The 12983-nt window shown below is 42.5% G+C and overlaps 1 protein-coding gene across 4 annotated transcripts in view; it reads right to left on the minus strand.

Moving 5' to 3' along the window:
- Stambpl1 (STAM binding protein like 1) overlaps positions 1-12983 on the minus strand; it is a 51392-nt gene that overhangs the window by 17593 nt on the left and 20816 nt on the right. For 3 of the 4 annotated variants that reach the window (XM_048438862.3, XM_048438863.3, XM_048438861.3), the window contains exon 2: positions 7473-7560. In XM_048438862.3, the coding sequence (XP_048294819.1) occupies positions 7473-7502 (30 nt within the window). In that variant the 5' untranslated portion in view covers positions 7503-7560. Of the gene's footprint in view, positions 1-7472; positions 7561-9128; positions 9397-12983 lie in introns of those variants that run through there. The other variant, XM_048438864.3, reaches the window with a different exon arrangement.

The following is a 12983-nucleotide window of genomic DNA, read 5'->3' on the forward strand; positions in this document are numbered from 1 at the left end:
AGTCTTCTACATTCCCAAAGAAAAGAAGTTTCTGGTCCAAGTGACCATCATAAAAGGATACACAAAATTTTGATTCTCACCTTACACTTTTTGATCTATTTTCTTTTGGTTAGGAATTCCAAAACTAGAGATATATGATGAGCAGCAATGTAATATATGCTCTTCCTACCTTAGTTTATGCCAAAGTAAAACACATTTCTTCCATTAGACATTAGGAACGAAAATAGAGCTGACAGGAGGAATTAGTTTAAAGTTCTAAAGCATAATAGGATAACAAAAGACACAAATTATATAATAATGTGAAAGTTTCTAACACAGAGACCTGGAAATGACAACTGCCCTGTTTCAATCCCTGCAGAGTGTGTATGTATGTATGTATGTATGTATGTGTGTGTGTGTGTAATTATATATATATATATATATATACACACACACACACACATATAATTAACATCCTATAGTCTATAAATATTTTTTAAAAATCTGTTGGAATTTGTCAAAGAAATGTTCTAGCAAAGTCCAATATCTGCTCATGATAAAATTCCTGTAGAAAGAAAGAAGGGATGGAAGGAAGAGATCTCAACGAATAAAGGTATATATGAGACACCAATAGCCAACAATCACACGAAACAGAAAAACTTGAAGCACTTTCACTAAGATCAGGGTAAGTATGTTACTACTCCTATAAAATACAGTGCTTGAATTTCTAGCTAGAGTGATAATACAAAAAAATGAAATAAGAGATACAAATGGGAATAGAAGAGACCAAGGTATTTGCAAATAATTCCATATCTGAGATACCCCAAAGACTCCACCAGGAAACTTCTAGAGAAGGCAACCACTTTCAGAAGAATGGTAGGCTATAAAATTAACAGCCTTCCTATTATACTGACAAAAAAAAACAATAAAAAAAACAGACTGAGAAATAAACTTGGAAATCCCATTCACAGAAGCTTAACAAAAAACTTGAAACCAACTTATAGAATGAAAACTTTAAAACACTGAAGAAAGAAACCAAAGAGGACACCAGACGATGGAAAGAACTCTCACGCACATGGGCAGGTAGGATTAATACAGTGAAAATGGTCATCCTACCAGACGCCATCTACAGCGTCAATGAAATCTTCATCAAAATTCTGATGCAATTCTTTACAGAAATTGAAAAAGAAATTTTAAAATTCATATGACAGCACAAAAGACTTGGGTTAACCAAGACAACCCTGAACAAGAGAAACACTGCTGGGAGAATCTTCATTTCTGATTTCAAGTTATATTACAAAGCTATAGTAGTTTTAAAAAAAAAAGTTCAAAAACAGTCAACATGATTGGTTGAATAGAATCAAGGACCCAAATATAAGCTCATGCATCTTACAGTCACTGGTTTTTGACAAAAATGGAAAAAAAAATACATCGTAGAAAAGAGTATCTCTAACAGAAAGTTGTTATCTGTCTACATGTAGAAGAATGTAACTGGAACCTTTCTTTTTATTCTGCAAAAGAAATCAGTTACAGGGCTGGAGAGATGGCTCAGTGGCATCGCCTGCTCTTCCAAAGGTCCTGAGTTCAGTTCCCAGCAACCACATGGTGGCTCACAACCATCTGTAATGAGGTCTGGTGCCCTCTTCTGGCCTTCAGGCATACATGCAGAAAGAATATTGTATACATAATAAATAAATAAATATAAAAAAAAGAAATCAGTTACAAATGGATCATAGATTCCAATGCTAAACCTAAAACTTCTAGAAGAAAGAGCAGGATACAGGCTCAAGTAAGAACTTTTTGAGAGGACCCTAATTTCCCAGGAAATAAGATCAACAATCAACAAATGAGACTTCATGCAACTGGAAAGTTCCTGTACTGCAAAGGAACCTGTTAACTAACTGAAGACACAGCCTACAGAATTTCATTAAAAAGAAAAATATTCACCAGCTATATACCTGGTAGAGGACTAACATCTCTAATATAGAAAGAACTCAATAATATAAATATGAACAAAACAACCCAATAAACAGTATGCAGAAAGTTCTCAGATGAAGGAACACAGATGGCCAAGGGATATTTTTTAAAGTATCCACCATCCTTAGCCATCAAGAAATTACAGATAGAAACTACTTTGAGATTTCACTGTATTCTAGTCAGAATGGCTAAGACTTAGAACACAAAAGAAAACAAACACTGACAAAGATGTAGGGAGAAGAGAACCCTTATGTGCTGTTGGTCAGAGTACAAACTGGTGCAACCAGTTTGGGAAAAAGTGTGGGAGTTCTTCAAAACTACAAATAGATCTACCATATGATCCAGATACATCACTGCTCGACAAACCGAAAGAGATATCCAAACTGTTCTCTTTCCTGCTTCAGAGACACATACTCAACTTTGTTCATCATTGCTCTATTTATAATAGCTAGGGCATGGAAACAATCGAGATGCCATCAGTTGCACAAAGGATGATAAAGATGAGGTCCCTAGATTCAATGGAATTTTATTCAGTTGCAAAGAAAAAAATTAAATAATGAAAATTTCAGGTTAATGGACAAGATTAGGAAACATTATCCTGAGTGAGGTAACCAAAGACCCAGAAAGACAAATGGAGCGTGCTCTTAGCCAAATGTGGATCTTAGCATCAAATCTCTAGATTTGTGTATCTAACTTGGAATACCTACAGAAGCCAGGAAACTGGAAAGGGGGTCATCGGTGGGATAGGAAAGGTTAAAAAAAAGATTTTAAGGTAGCAAGAGACAGTAGGACTCAGGTGATAAAGGAAGGAGAATAATGGGTAAAGAGGCATAAATAGGGTGGGGATGAAGGGCAAGGGCAGAGAATGGGGCAAGAAGAGAAAACTGACACCAAGGACGTTTGAAAAAGCCATATGGAAACCTGTTTTACAAGCTTCTTAAATATCTGTCTATCAAAAGAGAGAGAGAGTCATAAAAATATAATTACAGTTATCTTATCCAGGTAATAATGTTTCTTCCAGTCATCGGAGAGTGCCAAATACAAAGCACAGGGCCAGGTGTATGATACCTTCTCTCACACTGTTTATGAGGGGTGTGCTGGAAACCTCCTACACAATACAGGCTATCACCATTGCTCTTGTTTTCTCACTAGAACTTGGTAGTAAGACCCTATTGCTAAAGGCACTACATACTTTGTTAACAATACATGGAGAAGTCAAGTTAGTACTGACCAGGAAGTTCCTCTCTTTTGGGAAAGATGCTATTCAGGCTGCTGACAGAGAAAGGTTATCAGCAGTCTTATCCAGCTATGACCACTGTGAGATACAATAATGACTAATATGATGAGATATGCCCTTGGGTGCAATAGTGGCATGAATGTTGTGGAGGTAACCAACTGCTTTTCTCCTTGAATTTAAGGTCATAAGGAAATTCATGCTTGGTGCTAGCCAAGAACCCATGTTTGGGAGCTCATAGGATTTACTATTGTTATTTTGCTAAACAGACAGATTATCAAATTGCTCTCTAAATACCCATAGACTTATACAGCTCTTGGACCATATCAAAGAAGTTTATTTTTACAGAAGATGGCAGTTAATGCAGATACTCACAATTGGTCAAAGTACAGAGAATAATTAAGTGTCTACGCAGTGCTCAGCCACAAAAGGGACATCTATATTACAGACCCTCCAAGGTTCAAGGACCATAAGGAAAGAGGAGAGAGAGATAAGAGTCAGAGGTCAAGGAGGGGTAAAAGACTGTCTTCCTGTCATGTCAGATGCACGCATGAATTCAGACAGCCTGGTTGATTGCACAAGATCTATACAAGATGAAATCAGTGAGCATTCCAACGTAAGTGGGGAGGGACTCATGAGCCCCCACTTCCAGTTGAGGGGCTCTTGACAGTTGATGGATTTTTGGAGAGGGAGATTTGGTTTTCCTTGTAGGTGTGGTCCTCCGGTAGGTTAATCATGCTTTAGTATCCCATGTCCATGAGTTCACAGGCAGCACAAATCAGACTCTGTGGACCATTATAAAAAGGAAAGGCGTAACGCTGGGAGGGAGTGTGGGTAGCCACAGCTCTGAGAAGTGTAAGAGGAGGATTAGGGAGCTAATATCATCAAAATACATTGTATGACTATATGAAATTCTCTAAAAATTAATAAAACATTTTAAAATACTCTATCAATTAAAAATGAAGTACTAAGTAACAAAGAAAAACACACTTTCGCACTTTGACCCACACCTCACGGTACTGTTCTTGTAGTTTTCTAAATAATTTTCTAATTTCAGAAAAGCTGCTGAAGACTTCCCTACAAAGGGACAGGAATGGGAGCTTGTGACCACTTGGGGTCGGGAAGTTCAAAGGTTTCTGCAGCACCTCCGTCTCAAGGAGCCTCCGAAAGTCATTCTTGCTCAGGATTAAAGCATTCTTGCTACAACCCACTTAAGTTCGAGGGACTTCTAATTCTTTATGCTGTTTATGTGTCCAGGGCCTGTGTTTTGTGTAGATAATGGTATTCAGACCACTGTTGCTCTCAGGGTTGCCATCACTGTGGGTTTCATCTGGAGGAAAAATTTAACGGCTTCCATTTATTGTATACAATAGGCTGAGAGCATAGCACAAAGGAGGGCCAAAAGAGATGAAAGAGTGGTGTGGGAGAATTATTTGTATTCTGTCAATCATGTATTTCAATAAAACACTGATTGGCCAGGCAGGAAGTATAGGCAGGTCAACCAGACAGGAAGTAGATGCGGGGCAATGAGAACAGGAGAATTCTGGAAAGCAGGAAGCTTCCTCTGCCATTCCTGCGCAGACCACCGAAGAGGCAGGATGCAACCTGCCCAGCTGAGAAAGGTACTGAGCTGTGTGGCTAACGTAGATAAGGATAATGGGGTAACATAAGTTATAAGAGTTAATAAGTAGCCCGACCTAACGGGCTAACCAGCTTTATAATCTTATGGAGTCTTGTGTGTGATTTTTCTTTGGGGTTTGCCGGTTGTGGGGTACTGGGTGGGACAGAAAACCCAAGCATGTTACATATGGCGCCCAGATGTGGATAACTGAATCCACAGAAAGCTTGAGAAAGCTTGGGAAAGAATAGAGTAAAGCATGTTTTCTTGGTAGCAGCAATTTCTCGAGTCTGCTCTGTTTGCTAGGGGCAAGCAAATGCTCTCATCTAAGAGGCTTCCTGACTCAGCTTTAGCTGCAAAACTTTGCAGCTCCTTTAAGAGGTCCTGCCGCAAAACACTTAAACGGTGTCTATGAAAAGCTGAAGGCATGCTTTTCGGTTTTCAGCCATAGCAGGAAAAAAGCTGCGCTGTTTTAAAATGCCGGCTTTCTGGGCCGTCCTGCCAGGGCAATCTCTGACTCTTTTAGGCAGGCAGTCTGACTGAGTGTGGTCTGTGAGCAGAACGCTGCAGCTTGCTTTCTGGCAAGGACCTTGAAACGCCATAGAGTTGTGGCAGTGAACACAGCTCTGGCTGGTATCTCAGCCATGAGGCTGGAAAGCTAAGGAATGGGCTAGATCCAGCCCTCAAAGCCACGGTTTTAGACTCATGTGGTCAGAAAGAGAGAGAGAGAGACAGTAAAGAGAGATTCAAAGACAAAAAAAAAAACCTCTAAATGTTTTACTATGTGTTAAAAATATATGCAGGCTAAAGGTTAAAGTTCTTAGGGTAAAAAAGGAAGAAAGAAAGTAGTTGGGTGTGGTGGTACACACCTTTAATTCCAATGCCTGGGAGGCAGAGACAGATGGATCTCTGTGAGTTCAAGGTGTAGTAGCATACACCTTTAATCCCAGCACTGGGGAGGCAGAGACAGGAGGCTCTCCGTGAGTTCAGGGACAGCCTGGTCTACAGAGTTATTCCAGAGAATATACAGATATACAGAGATATACAGAGATATATATAAAGATATACAGAGAACCTGTCTCAAAAAGTAAAAGTAAAATTAAAAGAAATAGAGGTTAAAGTAAAGCTGCATAAAGATGGAAAATATACAGAGAATCTTGATACTGTATGCCATTATGCTCTCTTTGAATTGTTTGAATGCTGAGGAAGGAGCAACAGCTGCTAAAGGACTTTTGTTTATAAATGCTGCTGAACTAACCCAAGATAGGTATTTTGAAAATACCTTGGCTTCAAAATTGAAGTCAAAAGGTATGATACTTTGGAGAAGAGATTTTGCTTTTGTTTCTACAGAAAATGAGAGGCTCTGGATTCATTCTGAGTTAAGAAAAATCCAGTTTGAACAAGGAAGACCACCTGAGAAATCTCCGGTAGGAACAGATGGCCTGGATGTCTGAATTCTACATCTAGAACAGATTCAAGACTGCTGCCTGAGATGATCAAGACTCACAGGATACTCCAGTCAGGACTTGATTATAACTCTAAATTTTCTTTAGGTTCCCGTAAGATTATCAGCACCCTCAACCAGCAGGAAGTACCCTGAAATACTATGCCCACATTCCCAACAAATGGACTATGGGTATTTTCCTTTGTTTAAAAAAAAAGAGGGAAATGGTGTGGGAGAATTATCTGTATTCTGTCAATCATGTATTTCAATAAAATGCTGATTGGCCAGGCAGGAAGTATAGGCAGATCAACAAGACAGGAAGTAGAGGTGGGGCAATGAGAACAGGAGAATTCTGGAAAGCAGGAAGCTTCCTCTGCCATTCCTGCGCAGACCACCGAAGAGGCAGGATGTAACCTGCCCAGCTGGGAAAGGTACTGAGCCGTGTGGCTAACAAAGGTAAGGATAATGGGGTAACATAAGTTATAAGAGTTAATAAGTAGCCTGACCTAATGGGCCAACCAGCTTTATAATCTTATGGAGTCTTGTGTGTGATTTTTCTTTGGGGTCTGCCGGTTGTGGGGTACTGGGTGGGACAGAAAACCCAAGCTAGCCGGCCCTTCATGTTACAGAAGGGTATCCTATATTCACATTTAGGGACTGATCTGGGGCACCAAACAAGCACATGTGCTCTCAAAGTCCTGGTTACTTCCCCTCCAACACCCTGCGCTTCAGGGATGCAGCTAGAGAAGGTGTGAATTCTGCAGGGCTGTAGAGGGAAAGTGAAAAGAGCGAGAGTTTCAAAACTGCAGGCACACAAGGAGGATGCACAAGCAACACCGCCACCGCCATACTGAACACACAATGCTTTTCCAGTTCCTACCACCCACCAAAGCAAAGCTTCTCTATCTGTAGAGAAGCTGAGGTTGAAGCAATCAACGTGATGTCCACGCTGAAATCCCCTCCAGTGTTTCTCGAAAGGATCTACACTCCTAGAATCTAACCTCACAGATTAAAATTTCACAGATGTTTCAGTAAAATGATATTTTTGTCTGGCAAAGATGGCTTTATTAGTCACTTCCTCAAAGGACACAGCCATACACAAGGCTGTAAGGAAGTGCTATGCTTCTTGAAGTGGTTGTGATTCTCTCCACAGTCGGTTCTTTCTGTTCGTCTTTTGGAGTTTTTCAATCATAGCCAAAGTGTCAGTTGGGAGAACTTACCAGCGAGTTCACAGTGAATGGCTGCTCCATGCTGTCCTGGCTGCAAAGGCCAGGTGCTGAACTCACTCTTTCTTCTCAGTCACTTCATCTGTTTCAAAGACACAGAGCAAAGCTGAAGTTACTCTAGGAGAACTTGTTTCAATCTGCAAGTTCTAAGTTCAAAAGGACATGAATACTGAAAAAGTTACACAACCAGAGTGCCTAAAGAGACTATAGAGTTCTTCCCTAGAAAAATATAAAACCACGGATAGTTGTGGGTTCTTGAAATTGATTTTCAAAGTCAGAGGGATGCAGAGAATTAATGTTTGATGAGCAGAGCGTGTGAAGCTGCTGTGTTAGTTTATTTAGAATCCTATGGAAAGCTTACTTTCTTCAAAAAGAAAATGAAGAACATGGTTGCTGTGATCAAGAATGCTGAGGTCACTGACTGGAGAGGAGCCTGGAGCCAGGTTGGGTTTCAAGAAGTATAAGACAACTCTGTGAGTCTTGACATTATTTCCCAGTTTGTGGAGTACCCTCCTCTTGAGAAGGACAAGACTTGTTTTAGTGGGCCTTCTGCCTACCAAACATGATAAATGAATGTTGCTCCCATGATTATGTTCCATTATACACTAAAGCTGAGGATTTATGACATATACTGCAGCCCCTTAAGCAGTTAGTATTAAGCTAATTAAATCCCAGGCTACCACCTGGTCTTCACCAAAGGAAGTGAGACTTTGAACAGAAGCAGGTGCTCTGCTTGTTTTGAGATCCAGATGCCGAGAGTTCTGCAGCTGCGAGGAAGCCACTTCTACCAAAACCCACAAGCACTTCAAGGAGGAGCCACAGCCACAGGTCTCAGGTTGCTGAGACCCTACTCACCAACACCCAAGTTACAGATCCCTAGTCTGTCCTACTAGGTCAACGGCTCGACTGGGCCTTAGCACGCAGAGAATCTAGGGAGGCTATGCTCAGACACATGCCCATAAAAATCTGGGATGAGCACAGACTGTCTTTAGCCACTAAATCCAAGGAAAGGACTACGGTAGCCGTAGAAAGCCAGCCAGCTGTGTGCCTACAGCTAAGTTACAGTGTTGGGACATCTGAAACCTGGAGAAGTAACAGTGCCAATGACATGGCTGTAACAAGGATTAAACGAGTTAGCAGGTAGACTACAAAGAGTTCCTATCCCATAGCCAATAGCCTATAAACAACACCATTATCAGAATCTTTAATTTTCAGTTGCGGAAACTAGATGTCAACAGTGCTAAATCATAACCATTGCTAGCGTTTTCTTTGGACATCAGTGAGCGCAACCTCTCCACCCCCGCTTTCCACCTCCAACCCCGTCACGAGGTGGCAGACTCCTAAGCTGTAAGAGTCTGTGATTTCAGAAAGCTCCAATCAGATCAGTCAGCTCATCTCGATGTTCGTTTTCATTCCAAACCCGCAGAAACCCTTCAAAGAAAACAACCGTGCCGCTAGGTTCTAGCTGTTTTCTTCTTGTCTCCAGATAACCTTGGAGTAAATACTTGAGTGAATTATGCCTGAGTTACAAAGATGTCAGAAAAGAAACCGCCTTGGAGAGCTGCAACATGATAAATAAAAAACCAGAGACAAAAATTTGGGTTCCACCTGAAAGTCAGAAGAGAAAAACAGCCAGGCACTGGCTCTTACCTCTGCCTCAGTCTGAAATGGCGATCCTGCCTTTAGCAATCTCAGAATGAGACTGTCTGAGAGCCGTCTCCTGCAGCCTTACATTCCTCTCTAGTGCTGGGATTAATGGCATGCACCACTATTTCATGGTCTCTATGGCACACAAGTGTGTCACCACTGCCTGGTCTGTAAGGCTGGCCAGGGGGGCTGTTTGACTCTCTGATCTTCCGGCAGGCTTTATTCAGTAAACACAAACGAAATGCCGCTACAGAGAGGTACAGTCACAAGTCACAGTGTGAACTGATCACTCCGGCACTGTGGCTGACGTAGAGTGCAGGCCACTCTCACTGGGGAATTGCCACTTCTCAGTTCTCAGAAAACAACAAACCTGAAAGAGTTGAAGAGACTCCCTCCCTGTTTGATGTAGCTGCACGCCTCTGTAACCTCCGCGCTAATGGGGTAGAGTCAGTAGGATCAGGAGTTCAAAGTCAGTTTTGGCTACAGAGAGAGCTATACAGAAAACTGAAGGCCAGCCTGGGCTAAGTGAAACCCTGACCCTGTCTCAAACATCAAAAAGAAGAGGGCAAAGGGGAAGTTAAAGAAAGAACCAGAACAGTGTGAATGGGTGGGGGAGGGTGCGTGGGAACAAAGAAATTCGAGTTGGTCATCGGGCTTTGTGAAAGTTGGGTTATTTCTGGACAGGGGGCGACGGGCAGGGGGATAAGGTTTCTGTTCAAGGTCATTCTGAGCTACACATCAGTTCAAGGCATTCTCGGATTTACGAACCCATATTTTTAAATTAATTAATTAAAACACAAAGCCCTAGAACTCATCCACAAAGCTTCTAAGCCCAGAAACAGGCATTTTAGAACGAAGCCCGGGATTTCCATACAAGCATTTCCGGAAGTGACGGTGAGCAGATCTGCACTAACTGGGCCTACAAATGAATCATACAGGGTTCTTAGCTGTGGGCAAAGCCCCCGACTCTTGAATTCTGAGAATAACCGAGAGATCATGGATTTCCAGGAAATCAAGTTCGGAGGCTGCATTTCCAGGAACACCACCCAAACCTCGCAGAAGTCTGACAGACCAGAATGCCACCTTGCCATCTGCTACAATGCCAACAGTCTCGACCGGAGACTCTGGCAATAAATTGTTGCCGTGGAAACTATGTGCAGTTGCCTGAGGGGGTTTCTAAAACTTGGCAGTTTCCATACTACAGCATGAAACATAGATGTTCATCAATTATGCCTAGGTCACATGCCTGCAGCCTGGCTATAAACAGGCCTGGCCATGACCTATTCAGTATTTCACATTCCTATAGAAAGCAATAAATGTGCCAAGCTAGAAATGATATGTTTAGGTTGGTTGGCCGACCACAAGAGGAAGTGTACAAAACCGAACAAGCAAAATTTTCTTTGTAATGCGTTTCCATTTGTGTGAAATGTTTAGTTTGTTTGTCTTAAATTCCAGAATTAATTAGTTTGACACGGTTAAAATAAGCACTGTGACCTTTCACGTGTAAGTTTATTATTCAATGGCAGAAGCCAACCTCTCCCAAATATAAGATGAAAGAAGTTCACAGATTGGCTGACCTTTCTTTTGGACTGGCCATTGCTCGACGGCGCTGTTCCTAGAGAGTTCTTAGATTTGGAAGTTCCCCCTTCTGGGTCTTACAACTGCTAAGGAATCACAAAGTGGTATGCTGTCTGGGTTGGCTCTCAATGGGTAGACCAGGTATCCCGAAGTACTTTCAAGGGGCATTCAAGGTCAGTATTATTTTCATGACATTACTACAGCATTTGCTTTCTGGAACATGTGTGGGTGAGCATGTATGTGGGTGTGTGATGAACGTGCCCACAGGTGTGGAGGCCAGAGGTGAATGTCACCTGTCTTCCTTAGTCACTTCTCCACCCTATGTTTTTGAGACAGGTTCTCTCACTGAATGTGAAGCTCACTAGGTGGCTATGCAGGCTGGCCAGCTGTGGTTGGGTCCTAAGGACTCCCTCAGGGGAGGGGGTGAGAGGGTGCAGTCAAGGGCACCGACTCTGGGAGTCAGGCAAGTCAAAGAAGGCAATGGGAGAACTCTCTATACCCTTTTCCCAGCACCCAGGCTGGGTTCTGAAATTATCCTCCTGAATTCAACAAACCAAAGGGATTCCCTATTATTGCCTCCCCAGGGCTAGAGTTACAGTCAAGCCCTTTCTGGTCCAGCTTTTCCATGGGGATCTAAGTCCAGTCCTCAAGATTTCACTGCAAGCCCCTGTCAATCAAGCCATCTCCCAAGCTCTGTTCTTGTTGTTTTGTTTGTTTATTTGTTTTTGTATCCATCTCATACAACTGTGTTTTAGAGGGTGCCAAATGGGTAAAGTAATTCACAGAATCTCCACTTCAATATTCTTAATGTCTGTTTTAATACTGAATAGTGGAAATAACCCACCTTAAATCTTTTTAACTCTTTAGTAATGTTTTAGACCAAAAAGTTTAAGTATTGCTTTTCTAAGACAACCAAGCAAACAAACAACATAAGAACTCATCCCACTATGCAGTGCAATCAGAAATAAAGCAAGCCATAAGGATCTAACACTGGACAAAAGTCAATGGCAAGGCTGCCTTTCTTCTGCGCTGCTGGAGTCGTGCTGAAAAGAATGAGAGAATTTAAAGAGAAAGAGACGCTCAGTTTCACTGAGGCCCACAAGTACAAATACAGCAGCCTAGCAAACACCTCTCAAAGCCATTCTCTTCCTGATATAAATATGTTATTCCCAGTAGATACAGAGCGCCCAGCTCAGACCCACAGTTTTGTGGCCACGTCACCAGGTCACAGACTTCAGACACAGAAGTGAGGCAGCCAACACCTGGATCCTGAAAAGGAATGATAGGAATGATTGGGGATGAGAGGAAAACATCCTTGACCTGGGTTGGCAGAACCCAGGGGCTTAGGGCAGCAGAAATTCAGGGGTCACCAAAGTCAACCTGAGACAGTGGTGCTCAGGTTGGTGGTCTCGCTCTAGTGATGATTAAAGACAGGGAACTTGTAGGAGAAAGGAACACAGAATTAATTCTCTCAAGGATGAGAAACTAATGGAACGCAAGGAATCGAGCAAAGTGAAGTTCCCAAGAACAGGGAGGGACTTCCAAGAGGCAGGAAAAAGTTAACCTGTTTCGTCTGGTGTGTGTGTGTGTGGGGGGTGGGTGGGGGGGGTAACAGTATTCATTGTGGAAACTGACAAAAACTGAGGTATTTCTCTTCAGACTGGTTAGCACTCTGGGAATAGTATCACAGGTGTGGCTGTTTAAGGGGTGACATCTATCTGTGTTCTGGCTCAGTCGGAAGATGGTCATGTGCTCATTTGCTACCCATCACGACCCTGTCACACACACACACACACACACACACACACACACGCACGCACGCACGTACGCACGCACACACGCACCTTTCTCTGACTTCTGATTTGCCAGCTGCTGACTTGGACAGTCTGCTAGCTCTTGAATCGGGCTGGCATTGTTACCCCTGACCTTGCAGGTGTCTTAGGCAGCTGATTACTCGGTGCCCTTTGTTCTCACACTTAAGCGACCGGCTTGTAGTGTCACCATGGAGCTAACGCCTATCACAGCTCCCAAAAGACAGCCATGATAAGATGTAGACACAGCTGTTCTCGGTCACCTCACATTTAACTCCTCGTCTGTGTTTTCAGGAGTCTCTTTCCTAAAATGAGTGGAGGTTTCTAGAAGCTGTTCTTACCCACTTACGACTCAGTCTTTTGCAATTGGCTGCACTAGGGGTGAGAATATGTGAAGAGAACAGCAGCGTCCTGCATATGTTCCTCAAGACACAGTGCTTCAAAGGGGGCAGCTGGCCTGCGAATGCTG

This window comes from Myodes glareolus, chromosome 7 (genome assembly GCF_982192425.1).
Source record: "Myodes glareolus chromosome 7, mMyoGla1.1, whole genome shotgun sequence".
NCBI classification, from domain to species: domain Eukaryota; kingdom Metazoa; phylum Chordata; class Mammalia; order Rodentia; family Cricetidae; genus Myodes; species Myodes glareolus.